Source organism: Dama dama, chromosome 5 (assembly GCF_033118175.1).
Source record: "Dama dama isolate Ldn47 chromosome 5, ASM3311817v1, whole genome shotgun sequence".
Taxonomy (NCBI): domain Eukaryota; kingdom Metazoa; phylum Chordata; class Mammalia; order Artiodactyla; family Cervidae; genus Dama; species Dama dama.
In genome coordinates this window covers 97,225,092-97,248,107 of record NC_083685.1, presented here as the reverse complement: position 1 = coordinate 97,248,107, position 23,016 = coordinate 97,225,092, and the positions used below count along the sequence as shown (strand labels likewise).

Genomic DNA, 23,016 nt, shown 5'->3' with positions numbered 1-23,016 from the left:
CAAGGGCGGGGCGAGGTTTCAGCCTCCAGGGACTTCCGGGCTCCCGGTACTACCACTTTCGTCGATCTCTACTCCAGGTCTCCACTGGACCTACGTTTAATTTTGTTCTTTCATGCACCAACGATAAGTCAGACACCAAACCCCGAATGTGCAGAGATAATGGAATCAAGAACCATCCACCAGCGGCTAGGAGGGTTCCTGGGCTGGAAGAAGGGATGGAGTAACTGATTTATGAGTTTACTAGCATCTGGGGTTGCTGTCATAAATACTGCCGGCCCCCTTAAGTGTGCTGTTTCCCCAACTTTAGCACCTCTCAAGCTCCCTTATTTTTGAGGCTTACCAACCCTTTGTACTTCCAGCCTGGCGTCCCCCACTGGGGGATTCTTTCTGTTGACGGCATGGTGGTGGTGCTGTCCGAGCCACGCATGGAAAGCTCGCCCCAGGAGTCTTAAATCCCATAAGGGGAAGCTAACAGCACTGGCTGGAGGAAAGCCTGAGAGCATATCCATTAGGTTGAGGCCCCTTAAGGAAGACCACCACTATGTATCTCCAAAGGATCCTTTATTGACAGAGGAGGACCGTGGCATTTATATATATATATAAAAAATGTTTGACGATTTGGCAGGCAGTAATCCCATTGCCCGCCCACCACCCCTAGATTTTTCTGCCCCCCACCCCCGCCCTGCACATGGAAGGGAGATGACTGCCCCACCCAGGCCACAAGGCCATACTCCCTTGCAGACAGCGGGAAATAGGGGATTTTCCATGGCCACCCCTTGAACATCAGATATCAACAAGTATTCTCTCAAAGGGAAAAAAAATACAGAAATCAAAACATTTAAATATGAAAAACCAAAGGGAACAGGGTGGAAAGAGGCTAAAGACAAAAGGAACTTGAGTTTCTTGAGAAGAGTCTCCCATGTTCCCCTGCTCATTAACGAATGGGCTTGAGGCCTGGGATACGAGGCTCACACAGTGAGTTTGCAGTGACACAGCTCCTTGTAGATCTGCCGACGAAGTTTGGGCATGTCCTGCTGAGTGAAGCTGAATGGCTGAGACAGGGCCAGGTGCTTGCAATACTGGGGTTAACAAAGCAGGCCATGAGAACCACCTACTGAGCACACCCGCCCCCCCTCCCCCAATCAGGACCTGTGCTACATATTTCTTTTGATACACCTCTCACTGGATCTTTCCAAGAATATTCCCATTTCACAAACAAAACCAAGGTCCCATACGCTGGGGTTCAAAAAAAGTCTGACTGTAAAGCAAAGATTCCTATTTGGTACACAAAATATCAAGTGTTAACAGAAAACACTTTGCATTGTGAGGATCAGAGGCAGCTATATCAGGGCCAGAGCCCAAGGAACCAGTCCCAACACGGTATGGAGAAGCCAAGAGAGGACCAATGAAATCAGGGTTTCTGCATTCTAACACGTAGGGTTACTCCCACTAGGTAAGTGGTTGTAAGTCAAATGAGGGAGGCCGAACAGCTTCCCCCTCCCTCCCAACTCTTTAACCCACCTAGTATCTGCTTACCTGCAACACAAAGGCGCCACAGTCACTGTCATTATTCTGCCTGGCCACATTCTGGAGAATAAAAAGAAGGTAAGCCCTTCTCCTGGAGACCCTACAGGTATAGATTCAACTTCTGCCTCTTACCACACCCCCCACCAGCCCTAACCCTGCTTAAATCTCCTCTAGGAACTTACCATTTTGAAGTAACCTTTCCAGCCCTGGTGGAAATCCAGCCGGTCTTTCTTCACTGCCTCTGCCTGCAGATACTTGGCAATATGCTATGTAGATGGAGGAAAGGAGGAAGTGAACCTCTACATTTCCCAACTGAACCCAAGCTGTGCTGGTCACAGGCACCAAGCCCAGGTTGCTCATCAGAGACCCAAAACCCAACCTTCTGCCTGAAATGCCTTGCCACTAGATGATCTCCCCACATTCTGCCCATCTTTCCCTTTCTTCTCAAACCTTAGGGCAGCGGCGGTTCAGGGTGCGCTGCGAATCAAAATAAGTGATGGTGCGCCGCCTCACGTCAACAGAGATGAGGGACCAATGCACCTCCAGGTGGATGGGGATTAGCAGGAGCTCTTTATTGAAGATGTCCACCTAAGGAGGCAGGGCTGGAGATCAGGTAAGACAGCATAGGAATCCTGCTAATTGCTACGAGGGTTCTAAAGGAGGAGCAGGCAAGGAGCTAAGTGGAAGAACTCAACACCCAGCCCCTGGACTGTGAGGCAAGGCCCAGCATCTGGATATCTGGATTCTTGGGCTTGAGGAAAGCAGGACAGAGGAGGTGGTACAGAACAAACACTGGCGGGCCCAGGATAGCCCAGGTACTTTTTACACATTAAAGATACAAGTGCTTAGTAGGCTCAGGATCCTGGAGCCAGACTCTCAGGGTTCAAACTCAGCTCCTCCATGTACTAGCTTATGACCCAAGCAAGTTACTTAGTAACTCTGTACCTCAATTCCTTTTTCTGTAAGACTGAAAATAACAGTATCTACCCTCACCTGTTTGTTACACAGATTAAACTAGTTAATATCCATAATACACTAAGAACAATGATATCCATAATACACTAAGAACAATGCATGGCACCTAACAGATGCTCAATCAGTTAACACAACAATTCTGAAACAAAGTTCTCATGAGGAAACTGGCTTGGAAAAGTAAAGCAACCTGCTCAAGGTGAGAGAAGTAAGAGATGACAGAGGTGGGATTTAAACGCAGGCATATAGAAAGCCTGTTCTTTCTGAGGAGTCACCCCACCTCTACAGAGAGACAGGAATTAAGAGATGCTGGAGGCAGTGGCCCTATCTCACTGTAGAAATTTCCTGGCCTTTGAATCGGAGGACAGGTAAACTAATCAGAATGGAGAAAAAAACTCTTTCCCACCCCACCAGACCTGCTGCCCTCCACCTTAATTATTTTCCCCAGTAACTTAGGCCAAAAACCTAGGCATCATCCTTGATTGCTATCTTTTCCTCATCTCTCATGTCCAATTCATCAGAAAGTCCTATTGGTTCTACCTACGAGAGCTACCCTAAATAAAACCACTTCTGTCAGTATTTCCACACTGACCACTCTGGTCCAAGTTTCTCATCAGGACTTCTCAGCTACTCTGTTTAGTCTGCCTGCTTCCACTCTTGCCCCCTTTCCCTCTATCAGCGAAATAGGAGTTTAAAACATGAGTCACTTCCCAGATTGCTTGAAACTCTTCAATGGCTTCTTAGAACACAAAGAATAAAATCTACCCTGGTTGACCTGCCCGCCACGCCTCACATGATCTACTCTCTGACCACATTTTCTATGGTTTTTCCTTTGCTCACTCTGCTCCAATCACACAGGCAGCCACACGGGCCCTCTGATCCTCAAATGTTCTTCCTCGCTCTGTGTCCCACGTTCCTGGGGTTCCCTTTGCTTAGTATACCCTTGCCCAGATGTGCACAGGGCTGGCTCCTCCTCACTCAAGTATCAGCTAAGAGAAGCCCTCCCAAACCACCCTATCTAAAGTATCCAGCCCCATGCTACCACAGTACTGTTTCGTTTACAGCAAATTATCACTAGCTGTACTTTAACTGGCTTATTGATTCTCACCCCCAAAAGGTAGTAAGTTTTCCTTATTTAATACTATATCCTTAATGCCCAGAATAGTACCTGGCACACAAAAGACATTTAATAAATACTTGAAAGTCTGAATGAACAGGATTGGGGAAAGGATTCACAGGAAACACAACTCTTTAGAGGCAAGGTGTTACATAAGATGTGAATTCATAACTCACGTTTTTGGTCCACCTTTTCACCCCATCATAACCTTTGGTACGGAGTTTATCATAGAAGAAACTGTTGAAGAAATGCACCTGTGCCAATGATACAAAAGAGCCAGGTGGACTCAACAGACCACAGGCCCTCCCGCCACGTGTCCTCTCCCCCGCCCATTCCATTTCATCACGGCTCGGACTGGTTTCCACAAACTCCAGTCCAACTTACTAAGGGTAAAAAGCACAAACCGTTTTCAACCTCATCTTATAACTTCCCACCCTGATTTGTGGGGTTAGCCATTGGGGGAAAACACTACAGATTAGGGGAAAGGACTAGAACTGAAAAGTTCAGTACCAAGATTACAAATTTGAATTTAACAAATTACCTTCTACTGCATCTCCCCAGAAAGAAGGACCCTCTTTATGTAAAATAGAAGACATGAAAGGAACTGAAAAAGCTGCTTAAAACTTCAAAAGTTTTCCCAGGGACTGAAGTATCTGGTTAGGCCTACCTTTTCAGGGACTGTATCCATGACCAGGTCTCCGTACATGTTCATCACCTGAGGAGAAGATGGGAGGCCACTTGCCATGGAGGGTGTGGCATGGGTACAAGGCTTCCCCACAGAGAGGGCCCCAAACACATTATTCCCCAAACCCCCTCTTGGGCCTGTTTCTCCACGCCCCCTCACCTGGTCATTGAGCCAGTTCTGTCCATACAAAGTCCCCAGGTCATCCATGGTCAGCACATGCCGCTTATAGGTGACTCGGAAGCCCCTCACCATGGCATTGCCTGGCATCCGTTGGTATGACTGGATCAACTGCAGCACCAGGCCCTTCCTGGGTAGGCCAAGGGTCGAGTCATGCAAGAGATTGGGGTGGGGGCGGTGGCTTGGGCATACAGAAGTACCTTCTACTGCCTAGAATAAGAATCTAAAACTTTTTCTTTGGGTCATGGGTCCTTTTGAGGACTTGCTAAAGGCACACTCCCCTGTAAGAAGCACAGGAATACTTAGGTCCACGTGGTATTTCAGGGTCCCAGGTAAAGGCCCTCCCGGGTGGCTCACAGGGGCTTGGCACCTTGTCTGCAGATTCCTCCCCTTCAGTTCTAGCTTCCTCCTCCTCCCCGACTACATCCCTATGGGAGAAAAGGCAGCAGCATTCTCTCCCCATCTCTCAGGTCCCAGCCCTCTTCCAAAGGGCACCTCTTTCATGCCTTACCTGGAAGGTGCAGAAAATTCCTGCTGGAAAATGTCCTCTAGTTTCTCCACTACCTCATCAGTGCTGAGGGGGATGAGGCTGCCATAAGTCTGAAGGAATTCATCCAAGATGCCTGAGTGGAGGGAGGAGAGAAAAGTGAGACTCCAGACTCCGATCTCACAGTCAGCTGAGGGGAAAGACAACATCCTGGAGGGCTCCTTACTCTGCACACAGGTGACATGCTCCTCCCGCAGAGGGCTGTGCTGGCCAGCTTTCTCCCCAGGCCGCTCGGCCTCTTCTGCAGTGCCCACATCTGAGCCCTGAAAAAGCTCCTGGGCCACGTGGTCCCCGATGCTGCACACGTTGCTGATGAGGATGCTGGCATCAGGGGGTGCCAGACTTCGCTCTCCTTCTGGCCCAGGTGGTCCCCCAAAGCCATTGGGCAGAGTACAAGAGAGGAGACCTGCAACGCAGGGGAAACAGGATGGAGGCAAGAAACTCGCTCAGATCAAAGACCAATGGGAAGATTAAATGAGGCACGCAAATTATAAGATCACGAGAAGGAGGAACTGAAACAAAATCTACCAGTACAAACACTAAAGAATGAAAACCCTAAAGCATGAGATAATTATGTCCAAGAGGTTATAAGCGACAAAGAGGAAGAGTTATTACAGGCATACCTCAGAGATATTGCGGGTTTGCTTCCAGACCACTACAATAAAGCAAATATTGTAATAAACTGAGTCACACAAATTTTGGGGTTTCCTGGTGCATATAAAACTTACCTTTACTATAATATAATTTATTAAGTGTGCAACATTATATCTAAAAAGCTATTTTAAAAATACTTTATTACACATGAAAAGATGCTCAACGTCACTAATCATCAGAAAAATGCACATCAAAACTACAATGAGGTATCACCTCACACTGGTCAGAATGGCCACCATCAAAAAGTCTACAAACAAGGACTTCCCGGGTAGTACAGTGGATAAGAACCCACCTGCCAATGTGATCCCTGGTCAGAGAAGAGTCCACATGACATAGAGCAACTAAGCCCGTGTGTCTAGACCCTGTGCTCTGCAAGAGAAGCCACCACAACAAAGAAGAGCCCCCAACTCTCGACGACTAGAGAAAAGCCCATGCACAGCAACAAAGACCCAGCAGAGTCAAAAAATAAACAAACCACCTCTGTCTTCTTAAAAAGAAAAAAGTCTAGAAACAATGTTGGAGAGGGTGTGGAGAAAAGGGAACCCTCCTACACTGTTGGTGGGAATGTAAGGTGATTCTCACTACAGAGAACAGTGTGGAGGCTCCTTAACTAAAAACAGGAACTACTGGATGACCCAACAATCCCACTCCTGGGCATACATCTGGAGAAAACCCTTATCTGAAGATACCTGCACCCTGATGTTCACTGCAGCACTATTTACAGCCAAGACTATTTATAGCCAAGACATGGAAACAACCTAAACGTTCATCAACGTATGAATGGATAAAGACGTGGCCCATATAAACACTGGTATATTACTCAACCATAAAATAAAGAATGAAAAAACTGCCATTTGCAGCAACATGGATGGACCTAGAGATTATCATACTAAGTGAAGTCAGAGAGAAACAAAAAGCTATCACTCGTACGTGGAACCTGATTTTTAAAAAAAGATAAAATGAACTTATTTACAAATCAGAAACCAATTTATAGAAATACTGAAAACAAACCTATAGTTACTAAAGGAGAAATATGGAAGCAAAGGATAAATCAGGAGCTTGGGATAAACATATACACAGTACTATATATAATATAGGACTTAGTATATATAGCACAGGGTACTCTATACTCAATATTCTGTGATAACCTGCATAAGAATCTAAAGAAGAATGAATATAACAGAATCACTTTGTTGTGCACCTGAAACTAACACCACACTGTAAATCAACTATATTCCAATAAAACAAAAATATTAAAAAAAAAACTTCATTGCTAAAAATGCTATCATCTGAGCCTTCAGTGAGCAGTAACCTTCTCAGGGGTGGAGGCAATGAAACATTTCAAGAATTACCAAAACGTGACACAGACATGCTACTGAGCAAATACTGTTGGAAAAATGGCACTGATAAGACTTGCTCTACTCAGTGTTGCCACAGACCTTCAATTTGTAAAAAATGCAATGTCTCCAGAGTACAATAAAGTGAAGCGCAATGAAATGAGGTATGCCTGTACTCAAAAACAGGAGGAAAGCAAGAAAACACTAGGATTCAGAGACATGTGAAGTTCAAAGATATTTCTCATAATGCCTAGCACGGTAGCATAGTACCTGGCATACAGCAAAGACTCAATAAATACACAAATAATTAATAAAGACAGAGCCTGATGTTGTTTAGTTGGAGTTCTCCAAAAGAGAAACATTCTGAGTGAGAATGTCACACACAGCTGTCCAGGTGATGTACTCCTCTACCCAGAGAGATCCATCCCACCACTCTAAGAATGAGATGTACATGCATGGGGCACTTACCCTCAGAGGCCAAATGAAGACAGAGTTCAAGCAGACATGACTGGCTTTTCTAAACCATGACTCCCTCTCTCATCTATGCACAGGGCACCTACTTAGGAATCCTGTTTCCCGGCCTTGACTCTCTTCCCAGACTTAGTTCCTGCTCGGAGTAGGGCTTAAAACATTGCACAACTGTTCTGCAACCTCTCTCTCTGCCCTCCTACTTTCCTTAGACCCAGCTCTTATCACAGCAAGAGACTCCTGGTCTCCCAGGATCTTAGCCCTCTCCACCCTCTCCTCTGCCCCATTCCCACCTTACCGGAGTCAGGGCCCAGAGGAGACTTTGGAGTCCACCTTAATCCATCTTCCTCCATGGGGGCCCCAGAGGGCACTGGTGGAGATCCTCTCACCCCATCCTCAGCCATGAGAGCACCTAACAGACCCAGCCGGGGTGGAGGTGGTCCCCGGGGGGAGTCAAAACGACAGCAAGGGGATGGCACCTGTGGTGTCACGGCCCCTTCCCGGGGTGAAAGATGGTTCTTGGGGTGTGGGAGGTTCCGCCGCCGGCCCCGGTGGCGCCCCCAAAGCTTCCAGTGGAATGTCAGCGAGGTGCTTTTTGAGTAGAGCAGCATCCGGAAGGCTCTCATAGCTCTGCGACGGCGCTGTGAACAGGTTTTCCGATGAGTAGGGCGGGGAGGGCGCGGCCTCTGGGAAGCTCCCAGCTGACCCCATCTTGGGGGCAGCCTCCAAGCTGCTACTTCCTCCTCCTCATCTTCATCTTCGTCGTCCTCTTCTTCCTCCTCCTCTTCACTAGCTGAGGCATCAAAAGAGGGCCGAGGGACAGGGAGGCGTCTGGTTGGCACTGTGGTCCCTGACCCAGGGTCTGGCCCAAACCCTCCACCTGATTTGAGTCGGGGTTTGGGGGGTGGGGGCCAACGAAGACGCTCCCGCCTGGGACTTGAAAAAGCTGGGGCTATGCCGGGTCCAGGAGGCTCAGGCCCCCAAGACCCGGTCCCTTGTATAGTCTCTTTCATCTTCCAATAGCCTGGAAAACAAAAGTTGGAGTGTCAGAATCCAAACATCCTACACCCCAGATCCCACCTCTCTTTCTCAGCATGCATCTTCTGCAATTAGACACAAACTATGGAAAAGACAGATTTCAAGCAGACATGACTGGCTTTTCTAAACCAGGACTCCCGTTCCTTAGACCCAGCTCTTAACACCGCAAGAGACTCCTGCTCTCCCAGGATCTTAGCCCTCCCCACCCCCTCCTCTGCCCATTCCTAACTTCAGATCTTCCTTATAGTTAACATGGTCCACAAGCTGCCCTTTATAGTCTGTGCCACCATCTCTCTCCTGCCCAGCTAGAGGCAAGGAAGAATGGCTAAGCAGCAGGCCTCAGGGTTCTTATTTCTCAGATCCCCACATCAAGCCTAGTATTTTCAGGCTCCACTTCTCTACTTGAATACCACCAGGGGCTTCCCTGGTAGGTGACGGTAAAGAATCCGCCTACAATGCAGAAGACCTAGGTTCCATTCCTGAGTCAGGAAATTCCTGGAGAAGGAAATGGCAACCCACTCCAGTATTCTTTTGCCTGGAGAATTCCATTGACGGAGGAGCCTGGCGGGCTACCATGGGGTAGCAAAGAGTCGGACACGACTGAGCACTAACACAAGTCTACTGGCACAAGAGATATCCTAATTGAGAGTTAGTAAGGGAAATGGCTCAGTACGGGAATACTGACATGGTCAAGAGATACGTGAGAACACAACTTCCGCCAGGAATCCGTAAACGAGAGTGAGAAGAGAGTTCTCTATCACCGAGGAATGAATGGGGTGTGTGGGCATACTCGGGTCGTCTCAGGAGGGAATGGGGATACGAGAGCTACGGTTCAGGTCATAAAATCTAATGAGAAGGGAAGGATTTTAGAGGAAACTGAAAGAGAACCGGATGGCGCTTAAGGAGCCGAGTCAAGGCGCGCTGAGACGGAACTCAGCCGAGCCAGGTTGGCCCAGCCCCCTTCCTGCTCCGTCCTGGGGACCAGAATGCGTCCCAGCACCGGTGCGGTCCTACAAGCTCGGGAGACTCCGCGTGCAAGGGCCTTATAAAGCCCCTTCGAGGGCCTCCTGGGCCGCCGTTAGGTGGGAATGGGGTTCAGAAACGGGAGAGGCCGTGGCAGAGCTGGGGGGAGGGGAGGGGGCGTCCTCACCCAGAGCGGGGAAGCCGGGCGGACAGGCCCGAGGGCGGGCGTCTCCGGCCTCAGGCTTCCCGGCTCATCTCTCCGGCGGCGGCGGCCCCACCACTTCTGCTGTCTTCAGGCGCAGCCGTCTCAATTCAGGATTCCAACGCTTCTGGGCCGCGCGCCGCGCCGCCCCGCCGCGGCCGCCTCTTGCTCTGCTTCAGCCTCCACCTCCACCACCTCCCCCTCCTCCTCCTCCTTCCCCTCCCTCGAGCCCCAGGCCCACCGGCGGCGATGGCGCACAATTAGTGCGTCACACCCGGCGAACAGCGCCGGCGGGGCCACCACGCGCCTAGCCCCGCCTACCCGAGAGCGTAGACGCCACGGGACCGTCCCGCCCACGCGCCCCACGCAGGGATGCGCCTGCGCACACCCACTGAACCGAGCTGCGCCGGGCAGCCCCTCCATTAGTTCTTTTGCGCCTGCGTGTCACGTGCCGATCTTCCGCCCTCCGCCCCCGCGCGGTGAACCCTGGTGTTCCTCGCTCCCTCGGGCCTGAACTGGGGGCCCTGACACGTGGGTCCAGTGAAGCGCGTCGGAAGAGGGCTGGGAGGTCCCCGTGCGTGGACGGAGCTGAGGCACAGCAGTGGGGGAAATGGATCCAAGGTCTTATTTATTTAGTCTTTATTTTTTAATTTTAGGCAGGGCTTGCGCAGAAAGGAGAGATCAGAGGAGTGAGACAGGAACAGGACTGGGGCGTACGATTTAGCCAAGGCGACCCGGCCTGCCGGGCCACGATAGTGGACAGAGTGAAGGCAAAACTTGGGACCTGAAGAGTAGTGGTGTGGCTGCAAGGGGGCCGTCGTCATCGGGCACCCTCTGCAGACCGGCGCCTAACAATTACACCTCTGGAGAAAGTAATGGAAACTGGAGCCCAGTAGATGGAGAGCGAAGTGAGGATGGGGCTTCTTGTTGTGTGAAGAGGCAGAGGGTACCTAAAGAGAGATGTGGTGTAAAGAACCAGGAGTTTGAGCGGAGGAAGAACTCGTGGACATTTGCCAACCGACAGGATGGTTGTCTCAAACCGCCGCTAGATGGTGGTGCTGTTCTGGAAGCATTCCAGTGGAACCCAGAGCAAGTCTAGACAAAGCCTGGCATTTCCCACCCCCACCCCTACCCTACTCCCTCAAGAATTTGGGGCTGGATGGAGAAAAAGAACAAGCTATTATACCTCTTTAATATCCATGAATGCAAAGTCCTGGGGGTGAGGGTGGGAAGAAGGGAGAGTCATGAGCTGTCAAACCTGGGGGCAGAGGCAGGCCTCTGTGCCTGACTGTTCCCTGTCCATTGTCAGCTCTTGGCCATCTCCAAAGTGTACCCACCCTGGTCTTCCAAGCTCAGAACTACCTTTTACAACACAGTCACAGTTTCACAAGCCCCAGGAAGGTTCCATGTGGAGAGAGGCTAAGTTTGGCCCTTGCCCGAGGGATTACAACACTCAAGATATCCCCCTGGTGTAAATGGAAGACACCTGAGAAAGGGGAGAAAACAGATGCTCAGTGAAGCACAGCCATGCAGATAATCTGATGTTTCCCCTCTCTTATCCAGCTCAACCTTATGTTTGCTTCCTGTAAGGACTAAGGCATTCTGTCCTTCATTCCTCACTCGGCCTCTACACCCCGGCTTCCAAGCCCCTGCCATAGCTCCCCCACTGTTGCCCCAGGTCAGGGATCTGCTTCCCTCACATCCACCCTCCACCGCCCACCCACCTCTCACCTGCACTGTAGCAGCTGTTGTAGGCCCAGTCAGGGTTGGAGGGCATGCTTTGTATGCATCGGAATAGAGTCTCCTGCCTTCCTTGTCCCTCCCGAGATACCATCTGACCCATGGTGAAAGTCTCATCATGAAACAGGACCTGACAGGGAAGGGAGGGGATGCTGAAGAAAGTGGGCTGGTGTGGCTCGGGTCTGGGCAGCCTCAGGAGCCCTGACAAAGGAGCAGAGGAATGAAGAAGGGCCCTCTAAGTGGGGTATGAATAGGGGTTGAGAAACCTCAGTGCTGGGGTACAAGGCTTTGGGGAAACAGACCTCCAGGCCCTCAGGTGAGGCTCAGGGGATATTTGGGGTTACCTGGCTGTACAGCAGATAAACTCCAGCATCCCAGACTCGAACAACATATCCTTGGGCCTCCAAGCCTCGCCCACGCTGGAGAGCTGGTTGCCACATCACCTCTGTCACATCGGAGTCCTCTGGAGGCAAAGAATGTGGCAGTGAGGATTTCTGTGCACACTCAGACACTTATTCTCTAAGGTTCTCTTTGGCCAATGTGCCAGTCCTACACTTCCTAGATCTTGCCCCCCACCCCAAAGTCATGATTGAAAATAGTGCTCACCCTTGGAGGTGATGTTAATGGGAACGAGGTGCAGAACTGAGCGCTTCTCTGGGGAGAGAGGGAGGAGATCTCAGCAGTTGCGCGGCTGTCAGCCCTCCGCCCTCGCCCTGGCTCAGGGTTGCAGTCTCCAGATCCCCCTGCTGTGGATCACCTCCCACCCCTGCTGCACCCCGGAGGCCTCACTCTTCTGTTTACGGGTGAGCACTGCTCTCCTTCTCCGGGATCTCTCCCCATTCTCCTGGCCTTCTGTGCCATCAGGGCTCTGCTCATGGAAAGAGGGTCAGGGTTAGGCTAAGATGCAAGGGTCCCAGAAAGCCTTTCCCCAGCCCCACCCCCACCTCCCACCTGCCCCAGGAATGCCTCACATCTCTCCTGCACCTTTCCCCAGCAACCTGAGTCTGGGTACTGGCTCTCCTCCAGAATCTGTTAGGTATGAGAAGCATTAATCTTTAACAATTTCCTTTCCTGGAATGGTTGCTCCCTTGACCTCCAAACCCTGGGACCCTCTCTTGCACCCATTCCAAACTTTGCCGACCAAGCAGCTGGAACCGAGAGACCCAGAGACCACCCTGCCACGCATCCTTTTTTTGCCAGACATGCTTCTCCCCTCACTCACCTGCTCCTGGAGATTCAGCCACGGATTCCCTTCCCCCTTCTCGGAGGGCCCTCCGTTCCTCTGCAGCCGGGTCACCTCTCTCCTTAAGGTCTGCAGCTCGGTTTGTTGGGTCAGCAGAACCATGGCACAAGCCACAGCCCCCAGAGCTGCCCCCCAACTCAACCAGAGGGCAACTGAGAGCGCCGGCTCTCGGACGGAGCCCCCCATGTCTCCCTGGGGCCCCTTGGGGCTTAGCAAGGAAGGAGATGAGGCTGGCATGAGCTGGGGACCCTGCCAACAGCTGTGGTCTCAGGAGTGGGATGGCAAGGAGGTGACGGGGAGGGTAGGGGTGCAGGCAGTGGTGCAGAAGGGAAGAAGGGCGTTACGCAAGGGAGGAATAAAAAGGAACTTGAGAATAAAAAGAAGGGAGGCGGGAAGCAAGCTGGGGCACTGCTGGTGCTCTTGGCACCCTGCTGCGGGGCCAGCACTGTCCCGAGACCCCTCACCTCCTCCAGCCTCAGAAGAATTTGGTGTTAGTCTCTCTAGGAAGGACAGGGCTGCCAGTGACACCCAGGAGGAGCGGCCAGAGCGCAGGAACCCCGGGGCGGCCCCAGAAGTGGGGGAGGGAAGGTTGACTGGCTCTGGGGCATGGTGCCAGGAGCCGGGATGGAGAGACGTGCTGGGCAGCACCGAGGGTCAAGGGCTGAGAGTGGAAGACCCTCGCGCCCAGGCACAGGTGAAATCTCCGGGGCAGTCTGCTGACGGTGACTGAAGGTGGGAAGAGGAGGGGAGGAGAGGGGGTCAGTGGGGAGGAGAACCAGGGTCGGGGAAGCAAGGAACTGGCTGAGTTCCGGGGTTAAGGCCAGGCCGGGTGTGTTGGAAGAAGGCCTGCACTACTCTCTCTGCTGAACTTGGCAAGCGGGACTTCCTGTTTCCCCAGAAACACTTACATAAGGCTCTGGACAAATGAGAAAGAGACAGCCAGAGCGCCCCACCACTGTAGGACTCCTGCCTGGACCCTTCGGCGCAGCTTCCCGTGTTCCTGGGCCCTAGTGTCCCACTTCCTGACCCTGAGCCCCCACATCGTGCCTGCTTCCCCGCCCCCCACCCCCGCTTCCCTGCTCCCTGCGCCAAGTCCCAGCCCAGGCTGGTGCCAGCACCTGGTGCAGGTGCCCAGGCTGCCAAGAGGAAGGGCTGCTGCTCCTCCCAGCCCAGGGATTCCCCACAGGAGGAAGCCCGCCTCCTAGGTAAATCAGGCAACTTCTGCTGGACCTTGGGCAGAGAATTGATTTTTTTTTTCTTCCTGGCAGTTTGCCTTTTGACTCTTTTCTCCTGCCTGGGACTTCAAGGCACGTAGGTCTCTGTGCCCAAGCCTGGATGTCGTCCTGGAATTCCAGGTGACCGTCTCCCCCCACCCCCCACCTCCCAGACCCCCCCTTCCAATGGCCCTCAGCTACCCTGAGGATATTCTCTAAGCCCCAATAAAGAGAGCAACCATGACTTATTCTCTTTAATATCCACTTATCAACATTTAGTCACAATAATAATAAAAATAATATCTGTTTTAAAAATCCACAGGGAATTATCAGGGGAGGAGCCTGTCCTGGTCTCTGACCCCTCACATTCGGGAACTCCTGGCCTAGTCCCAGTCTCTCTGGCATCCGGCCCCCTCTTAGTGCCTGAAGAGGGGGTGTGGAGGACCCATCATCACCCAGAGTGCAGTAAACACAGTGTCCTGGGGGGCTGCACCAGGGCTGGGGAGTCAGGAGATAAATGGGGTTGGGGAGCTAGTGGGGTGGAGAGCTGGAGGTGGGAAGAGCTGTCAGAGAGGCTGGGAATACTTGTGTGGCGTGGACATCACGTGAGCCCTGGCAGCCTGGGGGAGAGGCAGGTCTGGGGGAGGAGCAGCTCAGGGTGGGGCAGAGGGGACAGGGGTGCTCAGAGAGCGGCCGTGGGGACAAGCCACTGGAGACCTGGGCCCTTCAGTGAACTTGGAAGAGTCCAAAGTAGGTGAGGAAGGGGGCAGCCTTGAGTTGGGTCTGGGGGAGGGTGCGGATCCGCAGGGAGGACCCTCGCCGAAGGCGCAAGAGCCCTGACACCTGGCAGAGACGGAGCTGGGGCCCGGGGGAACTGGCCGCAGTGGCCGAGAATTCCTCCAGGCAGCGCAGGGCCAGCGTGTCATCCACCAGCAAGTCCAGCTTCAGGTAGACAGCCTTCCCCTCATCAAAGTGCACCTGGGGGGGGGGGGGGCGGGGCGGGGGAGGGGCGGAGTCCAGGCCCTCTGCTTCATCTCAGGTGTCCTTAGAGGCCCAAGGCTCCTCTCAGCCCAAACCCCACGCTCCCCCTCCCCTCCTTTAACTTGCCCCCAACCTCGAAGCCCAACCCTCCTCCTTCAGTTCCGGCTTTACCCGAGGAGCCAGGTGGGGCTTACCTGACAGTACAGGTAGTAGAGCCCAGCCAGGGTGACCATAAATTGCCCGGTCTGGCAGTCATAGCGCAGGGGGTTGGAGCTGTTGATTTTGGCCTCCTCCCAGCCACTCACCGTCCCGTCCACACCTGAATGTGGGTGTTCAGAGACAGGGGGAAATCCCTCTAAAGAACTTTCTCACACTGGCCAGTGAGTCACTGAATTTATAAACCTTTGGGCCCACTTTACCCAGAAGATATCTAGGAGGCCCGGGGCAAGGGAGGAGCCATGGCCTCGGGAGCTGGGAGTGTGATAGGAAGTTAGGTGAAGAAACCCAACATAGAGGACTAGAATGACAGACAGCAAGTTCTCCCCAGCTGCTTCTGGAGAGAGGAGTAGGACTCAAGAAGCATGGGGGCTTTTATAGGTTGTGTCTGCACCATTTGCTCTTTTACTTGGAGAAGGTATGGATGCATTACTTGAATCATAAATTACTTGGGTTATTAAAATTAAAAATGATCAAAAGGAAAAAGATAAAAACAAAAAATTAAAAATAATAAAATGGTACCCAAATCTCCATCCATTAATGAATGGATAAGGAAAATTAAGTCCATACAATGGGATATTATTCAGCCATAAAAAGAAATGGAGTACTAATGCATGCTACAATGTGGAGGAAACTTGAAAACATTATGCTAAGTGAAAGAAGCTAGTCACAAAGGATCACATGTTCTATGAATGTCCAGGTGGCACAGTGGTAAAGAATCTGCATGCCCATGAAGGAGACACAAGAGATGGGGGTTCGATCCCTGGGTCTAGAAGATCCCCTGGAGTTGGAAATGGCAACCCACTCTAGTATTCTTGCCTCGAGAATCTCATGGACAGAGAAGCCTGGAGGGCTACAGTCCATGGGGTCGCAAAGAGTCAGACATGACTAAGCGACTGAACATGCATGCACATGAAATTTCCAAATTAAAAAAAAAAAAGAAATTTCCAAATAAACAAATACATAGAGACAAAAAGTAGATTAGCGGTTGCTTAGGGCTGGAGGGGATCAGGGAAATACAGTGTGGTGGGTGAAGTGTACACGGTTTCTTTTTGAGGTAATGAAAACTCTTAAATTACTGTAGTGATGGTCATACAATTCTGTGACTATACTAAAAACTTAACTGTACATTTTAAAAAGGGGAATTATATAGTATGTGAATTATATCTCAATAAAGCCGTTAACAACAACAAAACTAGAGTAAAGGTAATTGCAAACTGTAAAGAAGACAAATAATCAAATCACAAAGCAGGGTCTCAAATGACTTCCCAGTCCTCCATGAGCACCCGTTTACCTCTCAGATCTAATCTCACACATTCCTCCAAGTCACAAGACTCCAGGCCCTCAGGCCCACTTTCTGTTCCTGCCAGGCACCAAGCTCTCTGTTTCCACAGGGTTTTTACTGCTTTTCCCTCCCCCCCGGGATTCCTCCCTCCCTTCAGTCAGTCTGGTCACTCTGAGTGACCTCCCCAGGCCTCCCAGTCTGAAATATTAATAGCTAGTCTCCATTAAACTCTCCTCCACTCACCGCATCTCTCTCACAGCAGTCACCAAGGACAGAAATCATCTTTATTTCCTTCTGTGATAGTTTGGGGTCTGCCTCCCCCAAGGAGCAGGGGGATTGGTCTGGTTACTGCACCCCAGGCCCTGCAGCTGGGCCTGCTCTGAGCAGACACTGAGCACGTGCTGGTGGGAAGAAGACAGAGGGGACGAAGAGGCTGTAGAGACAGCTGTCTCTTGTTTGGGTCCACAGGCTGCTCTCCAGGGCTTCCTGCACCTCATCTCAGTAGCCTGGGAAGCTTCCTTCCTGGCAACCTCATCCTCTGCCTGCCCCAGGGCGCTGTCCCGGTTCCTTTCTCAAGAACATAATGCTCACAGGGCATTTTCATCCCTACCTATGGGTTGCCTTGGCTTTTATTTCGCAAGACTCCAATCTGAGTCTCCAGCTCTGCCTGTGCCTGCCCCTCCTGACACTGCTACCTGCCTGCCATTAGAGTAACCTCCCCATGCTCCCCACTTCAAACTCACCTAGACCAAAACTGAGCCTGCCCCCCCAACCCCAAATTTGCTTGACTGTCTGCATTCCACATTGGGCTCCTGGTTCTGCCTCTTATCAAGCACCCAAGCCTCTCTCTCCTTCACCAGCTTTATCCACTGATCACCAGTTCCTAGCAAGCCTGTCACCTAAGTAGCTGTCTCCCTCCCCTGTGTGTGTGGACTCGGCCATTTCTCACTGGGGCTCTTTTCAGGCTCCTTCCTCTTTAGGCTCCCTGTTTCCACCAGGAGTAAACTGCCTGCTCCAGTTTACTCACCACACTACACAGAGGGATAGAGTGATGTTTCTCAGATGCAGACGTGAGACTGTCTCTTCCTGATTTGACTTCAGAATAATCTCCAGACTCCAACTGTGACCTGGCTCTATATGCTTCTCCAGCCTCACCCCATCCTGCTCTTCTGGATCTGTCTCCTTAACCACATCGAGCCGCTTGCTCCCCGTCCTCCAGCCTCATCAGACTCTTGGCAAACTCTGGGCTTTTGTACAAGTGGCCCTGCCCCTCTGTCCATCTTATACTCACACTTGGATAAGAGCCCATGCCTCCTTGGGGAAGAGTCCCTGACTCCATTGTAAAGTTGTCTTCCTCTGCTGGCCATGTGTCTCTTGCTACTTTCATTATTATTCTTGTCATATCACATTGTAATTTACAAATTTATATGCTTGCCTCCTCTCCTAGATAGCAGTTCCTTGCAAATAGGTCAGGATATTACTCAGTGTGGGCACCTAGCTGGGTCCATACAAACAGTAGCATCTCAACTCATTTGTGCTGAGTCAACAAATGAGTAAATGTCTGGGTAACTGCTGAAATAATGGTCCAGACAGAAGGGAGGAAGGCTGGCCTGAGGCATGAAGAGTAGGGGGAAGAGGAGAAAGGGCATTCCTGGCTAGGGAACTAGTTTGAGCTCGTTGTGGCTAAGGGCATGGTGTGCCTGAGACCATGGTATCACTAAATTTCATTCTTTACTGCCCAGCAATCATCCTTTTTCCCCACTAGGCTTGCTTTTCACGGTCCCTCCTGCCCATCTCCCTCGATCTCCAGAGGACCCCGAAGTCATCAGGTAAGGGCTACCTTATGTCCTCCCACCCAGACCACAAACTGACTTGTTCTCATGGTCACCACTGACCCTCTTATGGTGATGAGATGACACGTCCCGTCCCTTTCTTCCTTCTGGAGTCCACCCCCTCCCACCTTCTTGGATGTTGCCTGCAGGTTCCCCCGCCCCTGCACTGGCAATCGCCTCTCACATAATGTCTGGAACACAAGCACAGCTAGCTGGATGCAAATCCTGGCCCCACCTCTTAGCATCATCATGACCTGGACAGGTTACCGTCATCTCTATCTGTGAAAAGAAGATGCCTGGATTATCTTCCTTTTAGGACTCTTTCAAGGATTAAGTGAGTGAGTGAGTGAGTGAAAGAAGTTGCTCAGTCGTATCCAACTCTTTGCGACCCCGTGGACTGTAGCCTACCAGGCTCCTCCGTCCATGGGATTCTCTAGGCAAGAATACTGGAGTGGGTTGCCATTTCCTTCTCCAGGGGATCTTCCCAACCCAGGGATCGAACCTAGGTCTCCTGCGTTGCAGGCAGACGCTTTAACCTCTGAGCCACCAGGGAAGCCCCCTTTCAAGGATTAGGTGAGATTAAACACTGATTCTGTGGTGGCTCAGAAGGTAAAGTGTCTGCCCACAATGCGGGAGACCCGGGTTCGATCCCTGGGACAGGAAGATCCTCTGGGGAAGGAAATGGCAACCCACTCCAGTATTCTTGCCTGGAAGATCCCATGGACGGAGGAGCCCGGTAGGCTACAGTCCATGGGGTCGCAAAGAGTCGGACACGACTGAGCAACTTCACTTCAAACACTGAATAGGTATTAGTTATGATTCAGGCAGTATTGCTTAAGGACTGAACTTTTCCTGGATTCACATCCTTCTCTACCTCCTGGCCCATTTCTCTGCTTCTGTTACAGAGAAACTTCTGGAGAGGGTTGTCACTGTCTCTGATTCCTATTTCCGATTTTCCCTTAACCCAGTCCACACTGGCTTCCAACCCAACCACACCAGACACCGCCCTTGTCAAGGTCACCAGTAGACTTTTAATGTTACTAAATGCAGCAGTCATTTCTCTGTTCTCATCTCATGTGACCACTCAGCTGCATTCAACATAGACAGCCACATCCTCCTTCTTGAAACTATGTCTTCTCTGAGACTCCAGGACACTGCCCTCCCTGGGTTTCTTCCCCTCTCTCTGGCTGCTTCTCAGTCTCTGCTGGATTCTCCTACTCTGCTCCAAGAGCCTCAGGGCTTTCCTTGTGGGGCCCCCTTTCCTCAAGGGCATCTCATCCAGTCCTGTAGCTTTAAATACCATCCATCTGGTGATGACTCCTGACTCTACACACTCTGCCCAGGTCTGAGCCACTCACCAAGTCCAGCTAACTATCTGTGAAACTCATTTGTTTATTATTATTTATCCACTTAGTTATTATTAGCTCTCAAATTCAATTATTAATTTACATGTCCCCCAACCTATTTCCTTCCTGGTTAACACCACTTTAATAAAAGACATCATTATTCTCAAAGATGCCCAACTTAAAAATCTAGAAGTCAGTCCATCCCCCACCCTCCCTTATCCTGCTCCAGCAAGTCCTCTTCAAACTACACACTGAATCCATTTACTTCTCTCCATCTCAGCTGCCAACCCTAGACTAAGTCACTCTCGTGTCTTGCCTCCTGGCCTATCACATGGAAGGGGATTCCAGGTGAACAAACAGTATGTCCAAAGTCCAGAAGAAGTACATTGGTGGGGAGGGGGTGTCAGCCAACAAGTGTCGAGAGGGCATAAGGATGCGTCAGGAAAAGAGGTTAAGACCAGAGCGTGGAGAGGCTGGAAGCCAAGCAGAAAAGCAATAGAAGAATGAGAGACAGGCTTAAGGAGGCTGAACTTGGCAACACAGGTGGGACATAGTAGGGGTGGGGAAAGTCTAGAATGGGGAAGGATCTGGAGACTGAGTTTGAGGTTCTGAGGTCATGGTGCTGAGGTGGGGGTGGGGTGGGGATGGAAAAGATCAGAGACTGGAAATATTTAGAGAAAAATGATCAGAGCATGAAAACTCTTGGAATATGGAGGGGAAAGAAGGAGGGGGATCAAAGATGCTTCTTGGAGATGAACGAGGGCTGAAGGTGGTTTGGTGGGGGGATATGCCTGGTCTCTGAAAGGGGAAGGGGTCTCCCTGGGGTCCCATGTCTGAGTCACAGAGAAAGTCCAGTTTTGGGAGCCAAGAGAAGTGAGCCCTAAGCATTTTCTTGAACTGGCTTTTGGAGTTCTCATGTTGAAGGTGGAGATGGGGGTGGGAAGTCAAGGTTTGGGAGGGGGTCCCTTGTCCAGAAGGCCAGGGCTGTGAGGGTAAGAGAAGAGCTTGGGGGGGCGGGGGGCGGGGTCTCACCTGCCTGTGCTCCGTCTTGTCCTGGCTGTGGGTGAACTGTAAGACACAGGAAAGGGGTGGTGAGCCCTGCCCTGTGCCTCAGCCACCCCTTCTCCCCGGGCATGGCTCCCCATCACCCACCTTCATAGTGGGCTGCAACTGCTCTGCACGCCCGTGGTTTCCGGCCTTTAGATGCTGAGGATCAAGGAAAGACAGATGGGCAAAGCAGTCCCCGTGTCTGGGGTGTGGGTGGCCAGGAGCTACTCTCTCAGCCCCGTTCCCCCCAGTACCCTGGCATCCTTATTCTTGTTCAGTCTCCTGGTCTCAAAACCTCAGGCCTTATCTTCCTCCACAGGTATAGCCACTGATAATTTATCATCCAAAATGGGATGCTTCTGAGTGCAAGAGGGGATTATTAATCATCACATTGAGCCCACAGGTGTAAGCCTGCAAGCCTGGATACATGGTCACAGGGTCACCCCAGTCACAAGTCTTTGTTTTTGGGGGCTCGGGCCTCTGATTCCCCTACCTTGTCTTCATCAGGACCTCAGGAGCTCTCCTAACTCCTGGCCACCCGCCTTCATATTCAGGGTGGGGTCTGAGTGAGAAGCAGGTCTATGCAATGGAAGGAGCTTCAGAGGGAAGCTCAGAATTCTAGGTTTGAGTCTCTGTGACTCTGAACCCCCCTTTTACTCTCTGTGCCTCAGTTTCTCTACCCATAAGCAAGGATAATGGATTTTTCTCTGCTGCTTCACAGGGCTGTTATGATGAACAAAACCGACAGTGAGTCCAGAAGCCACCATGATATTATGATTCCTAAGGCTGGGATAAAGGGCTGCTCACCATTTCTGCGAGGCCGAACCAGTTTCAGGAAAGGAACAGCATCCTGGCTTTCCTCGGGCTGGGGGTTCAGGTCCTAAGGGCGTTAAGGGCAGCACTAAACCAGGATCTCACCAGGGACTCCAGGAGACACAAACTAAGACCGACAGGGGGCCCGACAGGAGGCCTGTCACGAGAGGCCCAGCGAGCAAGAGGACAGAATCCCTCAGCCAAGAGCGACCGAGGCCACAGGGAGGCAGGTTCTTGGGGTCAGGGCTCAGCCCTCACCCCTCTCCCCAAGACCAGCCACATCCCCCTAGTCCGCTCCTCTCAACCAGCAATTGGTACATCACACACACGCCCACACCCAGTCAGTGTGCACAATGAGTACACACCCTGCACACACAGCCAGCATCCCTCTTCCATAGCAGGCTCCTGCATCTCACACTCCCACGTCCCCCACAACCAATAAACACTTGATACTTGGGTGACACCAAGGGGGCACAAACCCCTTACACACAGTTGTCACACTCTCATGTACCCAGGCATGAGAGGGCTGATGCACACACACCCCACACACATGGCTGGCACAAGCAGGGCACACACTTCCCATGCCCAGCAACCATGTCGCCAGCACCACCCCCCACTCACCAGCGGGTCCGGGTCTTCCTCTGCCACCAGGTCCCTCTGGGAAGGCTCCTGCTGGGAAGGAGGCAGCGTTACCTTGTCCTTCTCCACCTGACATCTCACCCTCCACCCACCTTCCTGGCCCCTTTTCCCCCCTGCCCACCAGCCCCATCAGATGTTCGGCACAGTCCCAGGGAGGGGTGTGCAGCCGGGCCTCACCTGGGCAAACAGCGATGCCCGGCTCCCCAGGCTGACCACGGCCAGCAGGAGGCCGAGGCAGGCCAGCACCAGGCCCAGGCCCAGCACGAGCGGGGCCAGCAGGGCGGTGCCCGGCTCCCCCCGGCGCTCCCTCCGGCTCTGGCTCCGACGGGTGGCCATGGGGCGGGGGCTGTGCATGCCTCACCGGCCCCCCATCCCGGGACCCTAGGGATAGGGGGAGGAGGAGCCGGCGGGCGGATCGGGCGGGGGAAAGGGAGGGGCCAGGGAAACGGGGCGGGAGCGGGAGGGGGGGGCGATGAGGACAGGAAACCGGACACTGTTTGTGGTTAAACTCCGAGCTGGGCCGAGCGCAGTGCACGGAGCGGGGCGCGCGCCGCTCGGCTTGCAGAGCCCAGAGCGGGTCCCGGCAGGGGGGCACGCACCTCCCGAGCGCGGAAAAGCGGGGCGATGTGTGTGTGAGTGTGCAGCGGGCGAGCTGGGGTGTGCGGCTGAGCTCTCTCCACGCGGGCGGCCGGCCGGCGGGAGAGAGGGAGCGAGGGTTGAAACAGCAGAAACTCCACGCGGCCTGGGTGCGGGTGGCGGGGCGGGGACACCGCCGCAACTGCGGCAGGTCTAGTCCTGCCCGAGCGAGATTACTAAATTAGGCCTCCAGGCCAAGGTGACAAGGCCACATGTGGCTGGTCTTATTCCCTCAGTCAACACAGTTAGAGGCCAAGGCACATTAGGATTTTAGCAGCCGCACCTAAAGACATCCTCTTCCTGCAACTAACGAGAAGAGCTGAGGTCTGGCGTTAAT

General features: G+C 52.2%; 2 protein-coding genes and 1 non-coding gene across 8 annotated transcripts; all 3 read right to left on the bottom strand.

Annotated features, from left to right (window-relative positions):
• Window positions 1-544: 544 nt before the first annotated feature.
• On the bottom strand, window positions 545-13,716 carry SENP3 (SUMO specific peptidase 3). Of its 5 annotated transcripts, XM_061143344.1 has the most exons (15): window positions 12,650-13,705; window positions 12,217-12,295; window positions 12,034-12,081; window positions 11,772-11,890; window positions 11,419-11,557; window positions 7,783-8,508; window positions 5,192-5,431; window positions 4,990-5,101; window positions 4,461-4,608; window positions 4,284-4,331; window positions 3,793-3,870; window positions 1,978-2,115; window positions 1,710-1,793; window positions 1,537-1,587; window positions 545-1,079 (listed from the first exon to the last, which is right to left on the bottom strand). In XM_061143344.1, exons 1-15 carry the CDS (start codon window positions 12,905-12,907, stop codon window positions 969-971), a joined length of 2,379 nt encoding a protein of 792 aa, XP_060999327.1. In that variant the 5' UTR covers window positions 12,908-13,705; the 3' UTR covers window positions 545-968. The 5 variants fall into 5 exon arrangements, with proteins under 5 accessions (XP_060999327.1, XP_060999328.1, XP_060999330.1 ...); XM_061143345.1 differs by lacking the exons at window positions 11,419-11,557; window positions 11,772-11,890; window positions 12,034-12,081; window positions 12,217-12,295; window positions 12,650-13,705 and adding an exon at window positions 9,673-9,909; XM_061143347.1 differs by lacking the exons at window positions 545-1,079; window positions 1,537-1,587; window positions 1,710-1,793; ... (5 more) ...; window positions 5,192-5,431; window positions 7,783-8,508 and adding exons at window positions 10,310-10,637; window positions 10,874-10,900; window positions 11,050-11,173 and having other exon boundaries at window positions 12,650-13,716.
• Window positions 13,717-14,124: 408 nt separating this feature from the next.
• Window positions 14,125-22,915, bottom strand: TNFSF12 (TNF superfamily member 12). Of its 2 annotated transcripts, none has more exons than XM_061143350.1 (7): window positions 22,221-22,915; window positions 22,026-22,076; window positions 21,399-21,471; window positions 20,697-20,750; window positions 20,577-20,612; window positions 15,060-15,184; window positions 14,125-14,862 (listed from the first exon to the last, which is right to left on the bottom strand). In XM_061143350.1, the coding sequence occupies exons 1-7, from the start codon at window positions 22,395-22,397 to the stop codon at window positions 14,611-14,613; spliced, it is 768 nt and encodes a 255-aa protein (XP_060999333.1). In that variant the 5' UTR covers window positions 22,398-22,915; the 3' UTR covers window positions 14,125-14,610. The 2 variants fall into 2 exon arrangements, with proteins under 2 accessions (XP_060999333.1, XP_060999334.1); XM_061143351.1 differs by having other exon boundaries at window positions 22,026-22,073.
• On the bottom strand, window positions 18,680-18,751 carry TRNAC-GCA (transfer RNA cysteine (anticodon GCA)). The gene has a single exon. It is a non-coding gene; the product is annotated as a tRNA-Cys (tRNA).
• Window positions 22,916-23,016: the final 101 nt, after the last annotated feature.